The sequence below is a fragment of the Scyliorhinus torazame genome, chromosome 15 (assembly GCF_047496885.1).
Source record: "Scyliorhinus torazame isolate Kashiwa2021f chromosome 15, sScyTor2.1, whole genome shotgun sequence".
NCBI classification, from domain to species: Eukaryota; Metazoa; Chordata; class Chondrichthyes; order Carcharhiniformes; family Scyliorhinidae; genus Scyliorhinus; species Scyliorhinus torazame.
The window spans coordinates 126433673-126454964 of record NC_092721.1 but is presented as its reverse complement, the minus strand read 5'-3'; the positions used below and the strand labels follow the sequence as shown (position 1 = coordinate 126454964).

General features: G+C 43.1%; 1 protein-coding gene across 4 annotated transcripts in view; it reads right to left on the bottom strand.

Moving 5' to 3' along the window:
- ranbp2 (RAN binding protein 2) overlaps positions 1-21292 on the bottom strand; it is an 81093-nt gene that overhangs the window by 2983 nt on the left and 56818 nt on the right. For all 4 annotated transcript variants that reach the window (XM_072476696.1, XM_072476697.1, XM_072476700.1 and 1 more), the window contains 10 exons: positions 11115-11255; positions 10565-10648; positions 10398-10487; positions 10077-10148; positions 8826-9028; positions 7918-8128; positions 3577-3669; positions 2194-2333; positions 1155-1428; positions 607-941 (listed from right to left, as the gene is read on the bottom strand). In XM_072476696.1, coding sequence (XP_072332797.1) covers positions 607-941; positions 1155-1428; positions 2194-2333; positions 3577-3669; positions 7918-8128; positions 8826-9028; positions 10077-10148; positions 10398-10487; positions 10565-10648; positions 11115-11255 — 1643 coding nt within the window. The remainder of the gene's footprint in view (positions 1-606; positions 942-1154; positions 1429-2193; positions 2334-3576; positions 3670-7917; positions 8129-8825; positions 9029-10076; positions 10149-10397; positions 10488-10564; positions 10649-11114; positions 11256-21292) is intronic.

Genomic DNA, 21292 nt, shown 5'->3' with positions numbered 1-21292 from the left:
AGGAAACAAGATGAGAACATGAGAAAAGGCTGGAAGGCTGCTAGGAGGTAGACTATATGGGAGGAGACTGATATGGAACATTAACACCAGCAGAACCAAAATGCCTGCACCTGTGCTGTATATTCTACATAATTCATGCTGATTAAAACATTTTTTTTTAGTAATTATTTTTTTCCCAATTAAGGGGCAATTTGGCATGGCCAATTCACCAACCCTGTGCATATTTGGGTTGTGGGGGTGAGACCCATGCAGACACAGGAGAATGTGCAAATTCCACACCAACAGTGACCCAGGGCCAGAATTGAACCAGGGTCCTCAGCGCCGTGAGGCAGCAGTGCAAACCACTGCGCCACCCTAATTAATGCTGATTTAAGTGATGTGTGCTGTGGAGTCAAGTTCACTTGCAACTGACAGCAATTGCTCCTCAGCATAACAGATACTGAATCCATTAAGCACGGAATAGCTAAGCTCAGCTGGCGACTCTGCAATTCACTACACCAACTCTCTCTCATCACCTTTCAGCATTGAAACAAGATATTGATATATATTTTATATTACAGCTACAAACGAGATACCAACACATGGGTAAATTAGGCACATAATTACCTGGCAAACAAATTCTGGAATAACACGGTGAAATATTGATTTTTTAAATCCAAAACCCCGCTCTCCAGTGCAGAGGGCCCTGAAGTTTTCGGCTGTTCGTGGAACCTTATTTGCGAGCAATTCCATTGTAATTCGTCCCAAGACTTCCTCACCAGCTGACACATCAAAATAAACAACAGGATTGCTACTATCTGATTGGGCCATAACTTGGGATTCCTCAGATTTTTGAAACTGTGAAAGTGCATTTTGGCATTCTTCAAACTTCTTTTTGTAAACAGCAGCCAACTCAGGAGTTTTGAATCGGGCAGCAAGTTGTTCTATTTTTGCTTCACCATCTGGAAAAGATACCAACAGTTATATTATTTTTCTGCCCAATAACAAGCAACATATATTTTTATAGCAATTCACCAAATGTGAAAACAGATGTGTTTTTTTCACTGAGTTCTAAAGGATTTATAGACAATACAGAATATTAAAATTCTTCACTTCAATACAGTTGGTGATCATGACTAGCTTGGAGTTGAACGTAATGTAGGTCAAAAACTCACCCGTGTAATCTGCTGCAGTCCAAACAAATGCATTACTCGATGTATTCATTAATTTGAGCTCCATTTCCTCATTAATAACATGGTTCGCACAGACCTTGAGAACCTGTTCTCGTCTCATCAGAATACGGTAACATTGTTTTTGGGAGTGATACAGAATTTTTAGATCTCCAACACCACGTTCTTTCCACTGAGAAGTTTCTCGGTCCCATCGATACAGTTTGCATCTTTCTTTAAATATAATTTCCTCGTCCTCTTCACCAGATTTTGTCTCAACCTAGTGAAATTAGTAGCATTTATTAATTTAACAACATTGCTATGCGAGCTACAATGGAAATTCAACTTTCCCAAGATCTCGGCACTTCTAAAGGGACAAACATTGGGCAGCACTTGCATCATAATAATAGTTACTGCCTAAATTTTAGGTGACAAAGATTAAACTATGAACAAATTAGATTAGCATTAAACAAAAATCTTTCTTTTAAATAAATTTAGAGTATCCAATTATTTTTTATCCAACTAAGGAGCAATTTAGCGTGGCCAATCGAACTGCCCTGCACATCTTTTGGGTTGTGGGGGTGAGACCCAAGCAGACACAGGGAGAAAGTGCAAACTCCACATGGACACTGACCCAAGGCTGGAATCGAACCTGGGACCTCGGCGTCCTGAGGCAGCAGTGCTAACCACTGGACTACCGTGCCACCCTAGATTAATTTAAAATAATGAGACAGTGGTTAAGCACTGGGACTGCAGCGCTGAGGACCCGGGTTTGAATCCAGGCCCTGGGTCACTGTCGGTGTGGAGTTTGTACATTCTCCCCATGTCTGCGTGGGTTGCACCCCTACAACCCAAAAGATCTGCAGGTTAGGTGGATTGGCCACACTAAATTGGAGAAAAAATAATTGGGTATTCTAAATTTATTAATAAAAAGGGAAAAAAAATAACGAGACAACTAAAACATGTAGACTTCTAACATGTAGCATTTCTGGCACATTTCCTCTGAACAATTACATAAATGGTATGACAAATGTATGCTTTTTACCTCGGGTAAAGAAACTATTGGCTCAAAGTGGATATCATCACTAGATACCACATTAGTACCATCATCTTCATCACATGGAGTTCTAGGCATCATTGAAGAAAACACAGTTGTTCCTGCATTTGCCCATGTGAAATTGGATTCTGTTTTTTTAAAGAAAGTTGCATTATCAAGAGAATTTCAGAATATAAAATGGCTTCTAGTCTGATCATTCCCAGCCATGAACATTTGTGCAGATTTTAGAGCAAATTGCCAGAAAAGTTAAGACAGAATTATTTTGTTTGGAAAATATCCAAACTATGAATAGGTACTCAGTTTAGAAAAGACAAAATTCCACTCTAACAAGATTACTGAATTGGAAACAGGATAACTACACAAAAGGTGCGATCAAAAACTAATTTGCTTTCATGCATCAGTTGAATAAATTGAACAGCTCACAAAGATTCAAGTAAACAATTAAGCTTAGATAGAAAAAATTCATGTAGCCAATTCCCAAGATTTACAGTGCTGTACGATGCATTACCATTAATTTCAAAATGGAGTGGCTAGGAAATCATTTTTGCCTGCAACTCAAGATCTAGTCTTTCATTGTTCTTCTTTTCTACTTATTCATGCAGCTCACTTGGAGCCAGAAGTGATCCATTTGGATTTTGTCTGATAGCTTCAGGGGCTCTTCAACTGACAACTTTTTATTTATTAAATTTTGAAACTAAATTCAAATTTCCAAACTGCCATATTGAGATTTGAACTCTCATTAGTAAAGTGGTGGTGGTGGGGGGGGGGGGGGGCACCACAGATAAATAAATATCCATAAGACCTGCACAAAATCAAAATACTGCAGATGCTGGAAATGTGAAATAAAAACAAGATTCTAGAAATATTCCGCAGCTCAGGTCGACATTCAGTTTCATGTCGATGACATTTTCATCAGAACGTCCGTGAAAGGTCATAGACCTGACATCTTAGTTCGGTTTCTTTCCTCAGATTCTGCCTGATCTGTTATTTCCAGGTAACCTTCTCACTCTGGCCAGGGTGAGATAGCAATAAGCGTCAGAAATTAAACATAAGTATTTTTGGTATCTAAGACACAGTGCAACTAAAGGCAAGAACATTAGGTCACAGGGAAAGTGCGCATAATTTCTGTACTTTTTTTTTCATTGATAACCCAAGTTGCTATCTGGAGTCCAGATACAGAGCAGGCCATCGCATGCCAGCAGGGGAATGATTCTGCAAGATTATCAGGTTAACAATAGCCAGGAAATTAAACTGTATGATTACTGTAATCAATTGCTGGTCTTTATGTATTCTTAATCAAAGGTTTATACCAAACAAGACACTATTTGTGTGTGTACTTCCATGGTTATCAAGCAGCAACTTTGATGCTACCTTTCTGAGCAAATCCATATTCTTCTGTACTCTGTGCAGCCAAATCTGCGAAAGAAACTATTTCGGCTTCACCAAATCCAAACATCCCATTCTCTGGAAGATAGAAACACTTGTATTATAAACTAAAACAACACAAATACAGTAGAAATGATTCATAATCTATACAAATAAATAAGCAATTGCTATTGGGTATGCCATAAACAATGTTTAGAGTCATAATACAGTCTCAAATATGTGCAGTATTTCACCATAATTTTGAATAGCAATTTAAGCCACCAAATTTTAAAAATGTATTTCAATATGTACAGATATTACTATTTTAACTACTCAGCAAACTTCCAAATCAACCAATTTGAACTTGGTTTCAAAATGGCTGTCACAGTAGTTTTCAGAATTACAAAATTAATGAATTCCCTTACTCGTGTAGGGTCTGGTAAAATAGGAACACTATTTTTACCTTGGAATTTGATTTAAATCCAGTTCAGAGTGCTGAGATGCAAGGTGCTTGCTGCAAACAGAAAATATTATTTCACCCCAGTTAAGAGGTCTGAGGCACACAACAGGGGCGTCATTCTCCGACCCCCCCCCGCAGGGTTGGAGAATCGCCGGGGGCTGCTGTGAATCCCACCCCAGCCGGTTGCCGAAGTCTCCAGCACCGGAGATTTGGCGGGGGCGGGAATCGCGCCGCGCCGGTTGGCGGGCCCCCCCGCTCGATTCTCCGGCCAGGATGGGCCGAAGTCCCGCCAATAAATTGCCTGTCCCGCCGGCGTGGATTAAACCACCTTTTGAACGGCGGGACAAGGCGGCCTGGGTGGGCTCCGGGGTCCTGGAGGGGGCGCGGGGCGATCTGGCCCCAGGGGGTGCCCCCACGGTGGCCTGGCCCACGATCAGGGCCCACCAGTCCGCGGGCGGGCCTGTGCCGTGGGGGCACTCTTTCCCTTCCGCCTCCGCCACAATCTCCACCATGGCGGAGGCGGAAGAGACTCCCTCCACTGCGCATGCGTGGGAAACGCCCGGAGATGCCATTTCCGCGCCAGCTGGCGGGGCAACAAAGGCCGTTTCCGCCAGCTGGCGGGGCGGAAATTCCTCCGGCGCGGGCCTAGCCCCTCAATGTTGGGGCTCGGCCCCCAAAGAAGCGGAGCATTCCGCACCTTTGGGGCGGCGCGATGCCCGTCTGATTGGCGCCGTTTTGGGCGCCAGTCGGCGGACATCGCGCCGTTTCGGGAGAATTTCGCCCCAGGTCTTTTTCGTTCATTGACAGGATGTGGACGTCGATGGCTAGGTCAGTAATTATTGTCTATCTGTTGACCGCCCTCGTAAAAGGAGTGGAGAGGCAACTTCTTAAACTATTACAATCAGTGTGAAGAAGATACTCTACAGTGCTGTTAAGGAGTTGCAGGATTTGGGCCCAGCAATGAAATAAACAAATCAAATAGATTTTGAGGAAAGCTTCCTTGCACTTTGCTGTTCTTGCCCTTTCAGTGTTGTAGGTCATAGGCACCAAAGATGCCTAAGCGAGTTGCTGTATTGCATTTTTAACAATTCATTCTTGGGATGTGGGTCTTGCTGGCTGGGCCAGCATTTGTGGCCCACCCTAATTGCCCAAGAACTGAGTGACTTGCTAGGACAGTTGAGACTCTGTTACAACAAGGCCTGGATTTAGTCCAGTGGTGGGTCACGCCGACCAGTCAGAAAGTGGGATAAGGGACGTCTGGTGACAGTGATGTGCTGAGAGGAGGCACATCAGGTGGCTCCCCTCCAAACCGGGACAAATAAAAGGCACTTTTAGTTGAATTTTGCTCAAATGTCAAGGGGAAAAAATCCCTCAACAATTTGAGGGTAACCGAGGAAGGATGTCATTGAACGGGAGCTTGAGGAGCCGAAGAGACGACAGAAGCAGGCGGACAAAATAGCATACCCACGAGGCAAAAGGAGAGGGCGGCCAAAATCCAAGGTTAAGCCTCATTCAGTTTAAAGTAGTTCATTGGGCACATATGACGATAACATGGACGAGTCGGTTTTTCTGAGGGGGGCAGAGGCTAGGTGTGGGTGGTGCGTGGGAGACCCATGAATCATGTCCACATGTATTGGGCATTAATAATAATAACTTTATTAGTGTCACAAATAGTTTTACATTAACACTGCAATAAAGTTATGCCCACTTCACCTAACAAGCACGTCTTTCGGGGCTTGAGAGAGGAAACAGGAGCACCCAGAGGAAACTCAGGCAGACATGGGGAGAACGTGCAGACTCTGCACAGTGAGAAGCCAGGAATCAAACCAGAGGTCCTTGGCGCTATGAAGCAACAGTGCTAACCACTTTTTCGACTGTACCGCTCTGTTTGAAGCTGAGGGGCTTCTGGCAGGTGTCTGCAGGCGTAATGTCCGAGGTGCTGGGAGAGAAGGCAGCCCAGGGTTCAAAGTTGGCGATATTCGGGGTGTCGGAAGACCCAGGAGTTCAGGGGGCAAGGGAGGCTGATGTTTTAGCCTTTGCCACCCTAATAGTCAGAGACGGATTTTACTTGGGTGGAGGGACTCGGAGCCGCCGAAAGCAGGGGTGTGGGTGAACGGCCAGGTGGAATTCCAGAGGCTGGGGACCGTCAAGTTCGTCCTGATGGAGTCAGTCGATGGGTTCATTCGGCGGTGGAAGCCGTTTATTGATTTCTTGAAGGAGATTTGAGGGGTCAGCAAAGTTGGGGGGGGGCGGGGGAGGTAAGGGGGTTAAAATTGGGAAGGCAGGATGTGAGAAGGGGGCAGTATTGGGGGAGCGGTTGTTTATAACGTTGTATGATTGTTCTGCTTTTGTTTGTTTATATTAAAATGCCTTGAATAAAATATTTTTTAAAAACCTGTGTCAAAACCAAAGGCCCAGTTCCCTCAAAAGCTCAACTAAGTTTGAACTGGTTTCAAAGATTTTCAAACATGAACAAACGATTCACTTGTAAACCAGCGATGGATCAACTGAGTATAGAGACACAAAAGATGATTCACTTGTGGTCTAAATGTGATCGGACCTTTAAGGAAAATAGCTGTAACATGATTCTGAATAGTAGCAGATTTTAAATTAATATCCAAGCAGATATTGGAGATACACGTAGTTTCTGTGTAATAGAGCCAACTCAAAACAGCACTGCTCAAACTATTTTAATTCAATGCAACTGCCATATGAAAATTAACCACAGTATTACGGAGAAACTTCAGGGTGCTGCGATGCAGAAGGATCTGGGTGTCCTCGTGCATGAGTCACAGAAAACTAGCATGCAGGTACAGCAGATAATAAGCAAAGCAAATGGAGCGTTGGCATTTATAATAAAAGGAATTGAGTATAAAGGTAAGGAAGTATTGTTGCAACTATAAAAGGCATTGGTAAGACCAGACCTGGAGTATTGTGCACAGTTTTGGTCCCCTTATTTGAGGAAAGATGTAGTGGCATCGGAGGCAGTTCAGAGGAGGTTCACTAGACTGATTCCAGAGATGGAGGGTTTGTTGAATGAGGAGAGATTGAACAGTTTAGGCCTATACTCTCTGGATTTTAGAAGAAGGAGGAGAGAACAAATTGAGGTATACAAGATGTTAAAAGGTATGGATAAAGTAGACATGGAGCTGATGCTTCCTCTTGTGGGGCATTCTAAAACGAGAGGTCATACATAACCTGTGAATAAGAGGTAGCAAATTTGAAACAGACTTGAGGAAAAACTACTTCTCCCAAAGGGTTGTGAATCTGTGGAATTCGCTACCCCAGAGTGCAGTGGATGCAGGGCCAGTAAATTTAAGGAGAAGTTACGACAGATTTTAATTGGTAATGGGTTGAAGGGTTATGGAGAACGGGCAGGACGGTGGAGTTGAGGTCAGGATGGGATCAGCCATGAACACATTGAGGATGTTAGGCTCGGGAGGCTAAATTGCCTACTCCTGCGCCTAGGTCATGTGTTCTAGGGAGGAGATGCTCTGGCTGATTTCACAATCCAGCTCTTGGTCTGTAACACTGTAGGTAGATGATGAACATATCAGCCATGATAGAATGGCGGAGCAGAATCGATGAGCCGAATAGCCTAATTCTGCTCCTATATCTTATGAAATAATGTCACTTTTCAAGCTCTCCACAGTAATGTCTCAGATCAGATGCACCCACAATCGTTGAACAAATACAAAAAAAATGAAAAGGCACCTTACGGTTTCCATTACAAGTTCTTCTGAGGAAACTACCCATCCTTAGGGTCTAGAATATACTGCAATCTTTTGGGTCTAAGAATGATTTTGACTCCTACACTGATGCATCCCTTTTCGCAAATCTGGAGAATATTTCTACCCCAATTCTTATCACCTGTCGGCTTTTTGTACCTTGAATAGTGGAATCAGGTTCCATTTCTTTTTTAGTCGTTAAATCAATGGGCCTGCAGGAATCCACATCTGGAAATTCCATAATTTCAAATTGTACTGTCGAGTCTGGTTCAGTCTCTAAAACGTTAACTTGTGGAGAACTAGTGTGCTCATTCAACTGGACTTCAGAACCTACATCAGTGGAGCTGCTGATAGTTTTTTCCTGTGCTATCTGTAACAAAAACAAATCATTACCACATCTTAATTAACTGCAATAAAAAAAATAGGGTTCACAAGGGACATTTGTTAAAACAATGGTATTTTTGTTCTAATTAACCAATTTCCAAAGACTTCTTTAATATAATACAAAAGATCAATTTAGAGACAAAAGAATATACTTTACTATTTAAATTAAACAAAATCATGCTATTCCATTTTAAGCCAAATAGCACAACATTAAATATTAATTGACAACTGCAATGCCACTCCAGTTGCAAAATGCAACTGAATTCCAGGAGTAGCAAACTACATTTATTTCTGAAAGCAAAAGTATTGCTGGAAATCTGAAATAACAGAAAATGCTGGAAAAGCTCCGCAGCATCTGCGGAGAGAGAAACAGTGCTTGTGTTTCGAGTCCGTATCATTCTGAAGTCATATGGGCTCAGACTGGGTGAATTTTTCCAGTATTTTCTGATTTTCGTTACATATTTTGATAGTTTCAAATAGTATTTACTTCAGAAAGGCAGAGCCTCAATTTTGTTATCTAATAAACAAATGTCCAGTCCCAAATGAGGGGTTATTTTTGTGAAAAATTGTGACAATATTTGTAGGTCCTCAATTGGGCCAACTGTGTGTTGCAATGATCTGAATGAGGGCCATTACCAGGATTAACGATCAATTGGTTATATCAAGGCATTTTAAAATCTCACTTGTAATTCCCCTATTTTTCTCATTTGAGTCTCGAAATCATCTTCTTCCTTCTCTCCTTCAGTGTCGCTGCTCAGACCACAAAAAAATGTGGAAGGAAGCAATAACTTTTCAGCCTTTAATTTCTCCTCAGGGGTTGGCACCTTCTCCCACACAAGGATACAGTCTTTTTCACCATCTTCTGTGAGATTATCCCCACTGGAGTCTATGCAAAGTATAGTTATAAAAATTTGCGATAAAAAATCTGATCAAAACTTTTGAAAAAAATGACTTCAGTATAAATTGCTGTGTAATAATCAAATGATCAGTCTCATGTTCCTTCAAAACAATGTAGCCCCCCCCCGCCCCCCCCACACACACACACACAGGATGCCAAGAAAAAAACTGAATTTCAGAATGTTGCACTATTAACCTTGAACAAGTCAACTTCTCTCATCAATCCTTTACAATGATTGGTCCAATGACTGGTGCATGTGCCAATCTCAGAAAATCCAGACATAGACCCAAGGCATGTAGAGTCTCTACAGGCATGATCTACTTGGCAGCCAGACTCAAAAGGTATAAAGTGCTGCAACGAATGAGCTAGTGATGTTGGGCTATGCAAAATAATGGGACAAAACTAGCCCCAAATAAATTTCAAGGTGTTCAGTTGAAATATTTGGACGAGATAAAAGTTAAATTGAAGCACTGAGCATGACTCCATTGTGCTTTAGTTTTGTCGTTTTACTATTCCCTGGCAATCAATTGTTTGAGTGGAGGGTGGGAAAGCTGGTGGAGAGAATGGGGATGCACAAATATTGCAGTTGGGAGCAAGGTGGACTGAGTACTAGGTAGGAGCTACAACTTGGGACAAATTCTTGGTGCCCTAAATGAAGCAAATGGGAAAACGTTTGTTATCCCTTTTTATAAAGTGCTGGAGTACTTTTGTTGTTTAAAATTCGGAAAGTACACTTTCTTCAAAGCGTAATGATCGTAGTATATGCAAATCTCTAAGTATTTGCACTTTCCACAGAATACAAAAAAGTCTTTCATTTTTTTCAGACCCAACAAAGCTCTTCACTAAATGCTGTTGCACAGCTTTAGGCATTTAGAAACACCCATTATCTATTTATAAACACACCAAAAATTAAAGATCGACTAAGCTGCAAACTTGTAGCCATCTGCTCAACCCATGTAATTCAATTTACAGGGCCAATACTAATATCAAAAACACATTGATAGCTTCAAAAGTAGAGACCTTTTCAAACACTTACCTGCTGCACATAATTTGTGTTCTCTTTGTTCATCTACATAGAGCTTGATATCACTGGTTTGCAAGGACACACCTGGAATCGGAAAATAGAGTGTATAAAATTTGACACACAAATCAGAAATAAATCCTCTGTAAAAAAAACAGTGCCCATTTCAGAGTCTTGCCGCCATGATTCACATTGGTACACCTATTTACTTGGTAATCTGGGTACAAACTTTCACCAAACCTTTTATAAGTTTCTGGCACAAAACTTAAATATAAAAATCCCAATTAAAACTAAGTTTTTATAGTTTTAAAAAGTATGTTGGGTTAAAAAAATTACCTGCATCAGGAAAGTATTTTGGTTCATTAGGATGCAACAGCTCTCCTTGGTCACCTGGAGCCAAATTTCTATCAGTTCTCAAGGTTTCACCTAGCAAAAGACTCTGAAATTAATAATCTGGTAGTTTGATTTACAAGACTGTTTTTGTTTCAATTTAAAATCTGTACCTGCATTAAATGTCTTTTGTTTTTCTGGCTTGTCTGGATACAATTTTCCATGGAGATTTTTAACAGCGGTTTCATAGTCTTCATCTTAAACAGAGACATAGTTTAATTTGGTATTTGTAATTTGCTACAGGGATTGAAGTGTAAAATCTAGCTTAGAGGGTTGTCCAATGTATTTATAAAGAGTTTATTTTAAAGTATTATTCTCCTTCTCAAATATCCAAACACATTAGATGACAATATGTTCTGTTGAGCCATTAACAGAAGTCAAATAATTTAACTTTCTATCTATGTGCAAGGGCAAGGGAGGCATATTGTGAGAGCATGTGCAGACCGAGTGAGAAAGAGCGGAGGGCTGAAAGAAATGAAAAAAGGATTAATTTTCTGTTTTGCACTAGTTGAAGTCTCAAAGATTGACAGTCGAGAAAAAAAATGAATGGGGTTCATTTTGCAGTCTTAAGAATGGTAGTACTAATCTTCCTTGAGTTATAAATATACAAATAAACTTTTGAATCACCAGAAAGGACTAATATTCGGACTCAGCAGATCTTACCATCCTCATCGTCATCACTAAAATAGCCAGGCTTGTTCTTGTAGCAGAAGAATGTTGGAGGAAGCTGCAGTTGCTTTGCTAGAGCTGCTTGCTCAGGTGTGGGTGCCAGTACAAAAACAATCTGTACATCTTCATCTCCAACTACAAAAGAATCAATTGAATCAGCAGTCATCTACATGGGCAGAGTTTCTGTCTACGATATTACAGAACCTACATCTCCGATAATATCAGGAGACTAAATGCATATTGAAGACCTCACATCAACCTTCCACATCGCCCAATATTTTCACTCACCTCAGTAAAGACAGATTGCCTTAATCCAGTCATTTTCTATGCACAGTGCTGCTTTTTGACTGTATATTACTAATCTTTGACTTACATCAAAATACTTTACATGGCATCTACAAACAGAACAATTTTATCATAAGAGCATAGCACAATTCCAGTGCGCAACAGAAATCCTAACTTAAAAAGATGGAGATGGCAATCTGAGCACAAGGTGTACAGAGATTAAAATCAGCTATCAGACAACAAAACTTACATTTGTATAGCATCTTTAATATAAAGAAACATTCAGAAGCACTTTTGGAGTCAAAATGAACAAAGCATATGTCAGGGCAGGAAATCAATGGCATGGTTGAATAGGTAGGGATAAGCAGCCATTTCAAAAGCATGGGGTTGTGTGGGGAGATGGGGCTGGGGCAGGAGTTATAGCAGAATAAAGGAAGCAGTAATGCAGCAAGCAGATATAAAGGAAGACAGCAGGGGACCAATTGGCCGCAAGTGATAGAGGGATTAAGACACGAATAACAAAAATTGGTTCATTGGAAGGAGGTGGTAAGTTGGTTTTCAGTGATCTGCAAGCAGAACATATTTGAGACACAAGACTGTGGAAGGTTGTAAATTTGGACATTGGAATCAATGTCTGGAATCAATCACTGCTTGGGAGACACCCTAGGTGGACAATCAGTAAGTGCAATCATCAGCTGACAGTACCACAGGTTAAGGCTTTGACTATGGTGGGGATGAGCTAATGATGCTGGGCAATGTTCCAGAGATTGAAGAAAATGGTTGATGGGAGGAATGGGAGAAACTAGTGATAGGGTGTTAGGGAAAAGAAATAGTGGTGTCTGAAGGAGCTGCATAGACAGATATTGCAGACAAGGTCCACTAAGTCTTTGCCACTGGCATTCAGAACAGATAGGGAAAAAGCCAGAGCTTAGATTTGAAAACGAAGATTGAATGGCTCGAAGAGATGAGGTGATATTACAGCATGTGGGAAAACATTTCGGGTGCAGGGGCATATATTAATTGTGCTGGAGTCTACCTCCCTAAAACTTCAGTACAAATATAGAAACTGCACTAGGGAAACAGCATGTACTACCAAACAAACTTGAAACTATTTTGATTTGGAGCCTTGTAAATAGCTGACCTGTTCCACAGCACATTTTCACACTCAACCAAAATTCTATTCTTCCAGGTTTGTGATTAGAGTGGAAATTGAAATCTGTCAATGATTCGGCTCAGTTGCAATGTGCTGCCCAGATTTTTCTCCACCCGCTTGCTAAAATCAGTGCTGCAAGATAGTGGTCCAATTAAACATCAATTTAATATTTACGACTTCCGGTGGCAACCATGGAGTGCATGGTCACACTTTTGGTGGCTCCCGCTCGTTCGGACGTTTCCCCTGGTTAATGGGTGGATTTGAAGAGGAAAAAAGGTGTAAGAGAATGAGGGGAAGAGATTGACCCTCTGGTGTATGGAGCCGAGAGGCAGAAATGGTCGAAAGAGGGAATCAGTCGGTTGGAGCTGGTGTGGCGCCTGCAACATACATGGAGATGGCGGAGGGACAGGGAGCGGCCCTGCCGGCTCAGTGGTCGATGGACCAACTGGTGAACTTCTTAAATGAGAAGCCCCCTGACCAGGGTGGTCACGTGGAACGTGAGTGAGTTGAATGGGTCGGTTAAACGGTCGCATGTGTTCGCATATCTGAGGAGTCTGAAGGTGGACGTGGCCTTTTTGCAGTGGACCTGAAGACAGGGGACCAGACAAGGCTGAGAAAGGGATGGGTGGGGCAGATGTTTCATTCAGAGCTGAATATGAAGGCAAGGGTGGGTGGAGAACAGGCAGAGGTTCCAGATGGAGTTTGGGCTAGCTTCTATCGGGAAGGCGGTGGGGCAGTTACAGAGGAGCAGTGTATGAGCACAGGAAGAAGGCGAGCAGGATGTTGGCCAATCAGCTGAGAAAGCAAGAGGCGGCGAGGGAGATTGGCAGAGTGAGGGATGGTCAGAGCAAGATGATGATGGACCCGGAGGGGGTGAATGGGGTGTTTGAGGTGGTTTCTGGATGGGCTGGAGTTTCCCAAAAAGTGGAGACGGGGCTGGTTCAGGGGCTGGGGGCCCCCAATCGGGTTGAGGGAGGTGATGGAGAGTATGGGGCATGAGGCCAGACGGGTTCCTGGTAGAGGTCTATAAAAAGGCTTCCATCTCCTTGATATTAAAGAAGGATAAGGATCCAGAGCAGTGCAGGTCATACTTGTCGTATGAGGAACGTTTGAGGACTCTGGGTCTGTACTCGTTGGCGTTTTGAAGGATGAGAGGGGATCTTATTGAAACTTACAGGATACTGCGAGGCCTGGATAGAGTGGACGCGGAGGGGACGTTTCCACTTGTAGGAAAAACTAGGGGCAGAGGACACCATCTCAGATTAAAGGGACGATCCTTTAAAACAGAGATGAGGAGGAATTTTTCAGCCAGAGGGTGGTGAATCTGTGGAACTCTGCCGCAGAAGGCTGTGGAGGCCAATTCACTGAGTGTCTTTAAGACAGAGAAGTTCTTGATTAATAAGGGGATCAGGGGTTATGGGGAGAAGGCAGGAGAATGGGGATGAGAAAATATCAGCCATGATTGAATGGCGGAGCAGACTTGATGGGTCAAGTGGCCTAATTCTGCTCCTATGTCTTATGGTCTTATTATACGGCCCGATATCACTACTGAACCTAGATACCAAGCCGCTGGCGAAGCCGTTGACCTCACGGATAGAGGCCTGCGCCCAGGGGGTGATAGGTGAAGATCAAATGGGTTTTGTAAGTGGATGCAGTTGTCGGCAAATGTCAGGAGGCTGCTTAATGTAATCATGATACCTTTGGAGGGGCAAGAAGTGGAGGTGGTAGTAGGCGTGGGGAAGACGTTTTATCGGGCAGAGTGGGTGTATCTGCTGGAGTGGTTTTGGTCCAGGCAGGGTCTTGTGCACTGGGTCTGGCTGCTTTATAAAGCGGGGTCGCAAATGCAGACGAACAGAGTGAGTTTGGGCTGCATCGTGAAAAGAGGCAGGGATGCCCCCTCTCCCCTGGCTCTTCGCCTTGACGATATAGCCGCTGGCAATGGCACTCAGGGCATCGAGGGCCTGGAGAGGGATCAAGTGTGTGTGTGCGCGCGTGCGCATTGGGGGGGGGGGGGGGGGCTACCCATTGGGCAGTGTCGGAGGCATTATGGGGATTAAGGGGAATTTGGCCGGTTCTTGGGATACAAGTTGAATATGGGGAAAAGCAACATGTTCCCAGTTGAGGTTGGAGGACCGGAAAAGAGGTTAGGGGAGTTGCGTTTCAGGGTGGTGGGCGAGTTTTAGATACTTGGGTATTCAGGTGAAATGGGGCTTGGCACAGTTGCACAAACTGAACCTGGCTTGGTTGGTGGAGCAGATTTTAAGAGGTAGGATGTGCTGCCGCTATCGCTGGCAGGGCGAGTGCAGACCTAAAAATGACGGTGCTGTCAAGGTTTGTTTGTGTTTCAGAACCTCCCAATCTTCGTCTCAAAGACGTTTTTTTAATATCAATGCGTGATCTCTGGATTTGTGTGGGTGGAGAAGACCCTGCAGGTTAGGGGGGCTTTCGTGGAGTAGGGGCAGGAGGGGGCTGCCGAATATGATGAATTACTACTGGACGGCAAATATCACTATGGTTAGGAAGTGGGTTGTAGGGGAGGGGATGGCATCGTGTAGGAGAACACATTTAAGGGCTTTGCTGTTTGTGCCTCTACTGTTCTCACTGGCCAGGTACTCAGTGAGCCCAGTGGTGGTGTTGACCATGAGGACAAGGGGGCAGTGGAGGCAGCATTTGGGGCTGGATGTGCCTCAGTGTGGACACCGATCTGTAATAACCGTAGGTTTGCACCAGCGGGGCTGGATGCAATGTTTCAGGGGTGGCAGCAAGGATGAATTCAGCGCTTTGGCGATCTGTTTATAGGGGGCAAATGTGTGAGGTTGGAGGACCTGGAGGAAGAGTATGAATTGCCCAAGGGGAATGGCTTTAGTTACCTGCAGGTTCGGGACTTTGTAAGGAGAGCGGCCACCCCTGGGGTTGCAGGGCAAGGTGCTGTCGAGGGGAGAAATAGGGAGGGTAAGGTGTCAGATGTTTATAAGAGGTTGATGGATTGGGAGGGAGCCTTGGTGGAGGATATTAAGTGCAAGTGGGAGGAGAGGTGGGGGCTGAGGCATGGGAGAAGCTGGGAGAGGCGGTGCGGGCCGAGACGTGGGCAGAGGCCTACGGAGGGTGAACGCGTCCTCGTGTGCGAGAGGCTAAGCCTCATCCAGCTCAAAGTGGTACATAGGGCGCATATGATGGTGGCGAGGATGAGTAGGTTCTTTGAGGGGGTAGGGGATAGGTTTTGGCGGTGCGCGGGGGGGCACCGCAAATCACTTCCACACGTTTTGGGCGCATCCAAGATTGAGGGGGTTCTGGAAGGAGTTTACAGATGTAATGACCACAGTGCTGGGTGTGGAGGTGGTGGGAGTATCGGAAGAGCCAGTAGTCCATAGGGCGAGAGAGGTCGATGTTTTGGAGCTGACAAAAGCAGGGGTGTGGGTGAGTGACCTGACGGATGATAACCTCTTCAATGAGGTGAGGTCAGCAAGGGGGTGGGGTGGGGTAAAAGCGGGGATGGCGGGATGTGAGAAGGGAGTGTCATCAGGTGGGGTGGGGGGCTGTTGGTTGTTTATAGAGTTGTTTGGTTGGTCTTCTGACTTTGTACGTATGAAAAGCCCTTGAATTTAAAAAAAAAGGAGTGGTGGTGCAGACAGTGTTTCTCATGGCACAAATCTTTTGAAGGAGGCAGAACAAGTTGATTTTTATTAAAAAGCTTATGGGATTCTTGGCTTTATAAAGAGAAGTTAGGCTAAATCTTTAATAAACCACTGGTTATCCTTTGGCTAATTGCTTTGTCCTATTCTGGGAAGCACACTTCAGGAAGAAATGTCAATTCCTTGAAAGGGGTATAGAGAAGATTGAACAGAATTACACCAGGAATGAGGGACTAGGGCAGCATGTGGCACAGTGGTTAGCACTGGGACTGCGGTGCTGAGGATCCGTTTTGAATCCCGGCCCTGAGTCACTGTCCGTGTGGAGTTTGCACATTCTCCCCATGTCTGCATGGCTTTCACCCCCACAACCCAAAGATGTACAGGTCAGGTGGATTGGCCACGCTAAATTGCCCCTTAGTTGGAGAAAAAATGGGTACTCTAAAACATTTTTAAAAAGGAATGAGGGACTGATTATGTGGCACGACTAGTGAATCTGGGATTTTTTGACTTAAGAGTAGTCATGGTCAAGAGGAGATTTAACAGGTGTTCAAAATAATTAGGAATTCAGATAAGAATAATGGAGAAATGGTTTTCACTGGCAGGTGAATCAGTAACCAGAGGGAGTTAGCAAAAAGGTCTGAAGGATGGATACATATCATCAATCCAAAAACACTTTTTTTCTGATGATCTTCAGGAAAGAGCAAAGAAGACTGACTGCTTTAAATTAAAATTTTGAAAGGGCCAGCACAGAATGATTGAGTTTAATGGGCATCTTCCATGCTGTATGATTTCACGGGTACATGTTTCCACAATAACATTCATGGTAGCTTACTTTGGATGCAATCTAACTTGGGTCAATAGTTCAGAAGCAAACTTCAGGTGCTTTAATTGGAAGCAAATTAAGTTATTTGAAGCCAAGCACCTCAAAAGCAGTCCATGTAAAAATCACACACAAGCAGATTAAAACATGACAATCCCCTGGCATCTATTAATAAAAACTTTACTCAGTACATTTATATATCAGCTTCTTTAGACAATCCAAAATTGTCAAAATAATCAGAAAAAAAGAGGTTTTATTCCTAGAATTGCTAGATGCCTATGATTCAGGAAACTGATGCTCGCATCACAAACTATTTGAACAGGCATTACAAGTTTCTGAATAACATTCAAGATGCCAATCCCATGCCAAATAAAGGACACAAGGCAACTATATTAAACTAGGGTGAAGCATTTCTACACAGGAGTGAGCACTAACTATATTACTTCTCCCACAATCTACTGCTAAACCATGACCCCACCACTGAACAAATCATTTTTCAAACTTAGCAATCTTTCCCATCTCCTCCAACTTTGGTCCTTCAAACCCACAGGCCATTGCTACATTTTTTTTTCCAAAAATACAAAAACTGGACTGTCATATTGCTTCAGTTTCAAAATGAGTTCTCGCTGATCGGATATAAGTCCTTCCCCTCAGCTCACACCCACTGCCCCACTTTCTCGGTCCAATCTACCTATTTTCTTCAGCAACTCTTCTGATGCTCTCGGGTGCTTTGATAATTCCAGGCTCTAATCACTTCCTTTCCACCTGGATATTCAATCCCTCTACATTTCATTGCTCAACTGGACTTCGCCAGGCCCTCTGGTTTTTCCTTGGGCTGTAGTTCCATCACAATTCTCATCCAAAAGTACCCCTCACTATCTAGCTGAACTTGTTCTTATCCTAAACACAACTCTACTCTCTTTCACCAGATAAAAGGATCTTTTTTTAATGTATTCTTTCACGATGTGGGTGTCATTGGCTAGGCCAGCATTTATTACCGGTCCCTAATTTCCCTTAAGTTGGCCTTCTTGACCCATTGCAGACCATGTGGTGTAGTTACAACCATATTGCTGTTAAGGAGTTCCAAGATTTTGACCGAGCAAGATATATTTCCACATCAGGATGGTACATGGTTTGACTGGAGAACCTATGCCTTGTAACTGGTGGACAAGTTTTTCAGAGTCAAGAATTGTGTGCTGGCCCTGCCCTTATTCACCAGCAAAGGGGTGCCGCAGCAGGCAATGGGGGCATCACAGCAGGCAACGACCTTGATGAGCGAGTTTACATATGCTTTGGACTGATGGGAAGTCTTTTCAACCTTGGGCACCTTCAGGTTCACATTCAGACACAAAGCTCATCTATGAACTGCTTTTCATTGTTGACCGTGTTTTGCTGGCCCACGGTCAATCAGGTCTGAAACATATACCAACACCTTTCTCCACAGGAGCATAACACTTTGGACTAAAAATCAGTTTAATGAAAACCAAGATCTGCATCAGCCCAAGAAAACTATAGGCCACCAAACATGGTCATCAAGGGAACTGAGCTGAATGCCATCAAGCATTGTATCCATTTGGAGGGAGTCACCTCTTTTTGCTCGTCCCAGCTTTCACTTCAATTTTCAGGATAAGTTTGCTTCCAGTTCCCACCACTCTTCGCCTTTACATCTTCCATTTTCTTTTCTTTTTAAAAAAAAATTTAGAGTACCAAATTAATTTTTTCCAAGTAAGGGGTAATTTAGTGTGGCCAGCCAATCCACCTAATCTGTACATCTTTGGGTTGTGGGGACGAAACTCACGCAAACACGGGGCGAATGTGCAAACTCCACACGGACAGTGACCCAGAGCCGGGATCAAACCTGGGACTTCGGCACCGTGAGGCAGCAGTGCTAACCACTGTTCCACCGTGCTGCCCGGCATTTTCCATTTATTACTTACTTCCTGGAATTCACCCACCACCTCTTAGCAATGGGCTTTTCACAGACATCTACTATAAACTCACTGAAATATATAACATGCTAGATTAGGTTTCTTTTAAATACTATTTCCCAGTTTATGCGCCCATTACATCTGTTCCGATGACTCAATTTTCCCCATCAGAGTTATTAAAATAATTATATCACTCACTAACATTTCCCTCAATCATGACTGGACAGGCACAGACACACTGACAAAATTTAATTTTGATTAGTTTCTGCCTGAATCACTAACCCTGGATGTGAATTCCACAACCTCAAGTAAAGATATTTTTTCTGCCTTCTAAATCTTTTCCATTTATTATTGTGCATAATATCTTATTATTGAGCCCCCTTCAAGTACTGCAGTCTATCTACCCAAGCCCACCCATTCAATATTTAAGCACCCGATCATGAAATGAAATGAAAATTACTTGTCACAAGTAGACTTCAAATGAAGTTACTAAAGACCCTAGTCGCCATATTCCGGAGCTTGTTTGGGGAGGCTGGTACGGGAATTGAACCCGCGCTGCTGGCCTGCCTTAGACTGCTTTAAAAGTCAGCTATTTAGCCCACTGTGCTAAACCAGCCCTTGCTATACTTGATCATACGAAAAAACCCTTATTTTTGAAGCCGTTCTGCGTATTTTTATTTCCTCAGACCACATAGCATTCTACTGAATCTTTACTATTCCCTTCAAAAAGATTCTGTATGTTTACCATCGTGAGGAGCCAAAATACTTGAACAGTACACTAACTGAAGTCGAAAAAGTTTTACACAAGATTATCTTGAAACCTCAAACTCCAATAGTCTTTTTAAATATATAAAGAGCCTATTGTCCTTTGAACTGCCATTTTTCATAGACTGGAAACAGTGCTGTGGAACAACAGCTCAGAATAAAATTACTGCTTTGTTCTCACCAAAATGCAATACTCAATTCAATCCGACTCCTTTTCGCCCAATCCTACTCCCCCATCCCAATATTGCACTGCAACTTCCTTTCATTTTCTAAAGAACTACATATACGACTGCTCATTTCTAACCACAGTGAACTCCTTAAACCCTCAACACCTAATCTGTATTGTCCCAATCAACTAAACTTTATTTTTAAAATCCTGCAGTTTAAAGGATCACATTACAAGGACAGACTGCATAAATAAACCTGGCTGTATTCCCTGGAATATAATAAATTGGATGGGATTGGATTGAGATGTTTAAAATGTGAAACAATTCAACAGAATAGAAACAAAAAATGAGGGGGTACCATCGTGAATTTCAAACTTAGGAAGGAAATCAGGAAGTACTGTTTCACATAAAACGCAAGCACTTTTATTTTCTGCCCCAAAAGTTGTGGATGCTAATATAATTGGAGCTTTTAAGATGGAAATCAATATGTTTTTGTTCTCTCAGTGGATCAAGGAATAAGGAGCAAGGACAGATAAATAGAGATGTCTGTTAACCTTTATCTAATTCAATGATGGAGAAGATTCAAAGTGCTGAATGCCCTACTTCTGTTTAATTATCTTGTAGTCCACCTATGGTACTTTGTGAAAACTTACCCTAATGCCCAAGTACATATATTGCATTTCCCTCGTCTATAACGTGTGTTGTCACCTCAAAGAATTCCACACAGTTGACCAAACATGGTATTCCCTTCTACTACTCCTAGTTACCTCTAACAATGATCTATTTCTAGTTATCTAGTTATGCATCCCTAAAGACGGATATTTGGGGGGCACTGCTGCCTACAGCGCTGAGGACCCGGGTCATTGCAAACTTTTTGCACATTCTCCCCAGTCTGCGTGGATTTCACCCCCACAACCAATATGTGCAGGTTAGGTGGATTGGCCACGCTAAATTGCCCCTCAATTGTGAAAAAAAAATAATTGAGTAGTCTAAACTTTAAAAAAGACAGATATTTCCCTACAAATGTGTAATACATTGCCCATTCCAGTCCTTTCCAATCTTAATTAAAATGGTGAAAAGTTTCTGGGCACCTTCCAACGTCCTCCCCATTTGCCTCAGATTTTGGGTGCTTTGTCTTCCTTTACCAGAGATATGTAATCGAAATGTTATAATTCTCTATGGGCGTCACAGTAGCAGGAGTTGGCACTGTTGCTTCACAGCGCCAGGGTCCCAGGTTCGATTCCCGGCTTGGGTCACTGTCTGTGTGAAGTCTGCATGTTCTCTCCATGTCTGCGTGGGTTTCCTCCGGGTGCCCCGGTTTCCTCCCACAAGTCCCGAAAGATGTACTGTTAGGTGAATTGGACATTCTGAATTCTCCCTCAGTCTACCCGTATAGGCGCCGGTGTGGCAACTAGGGGATTT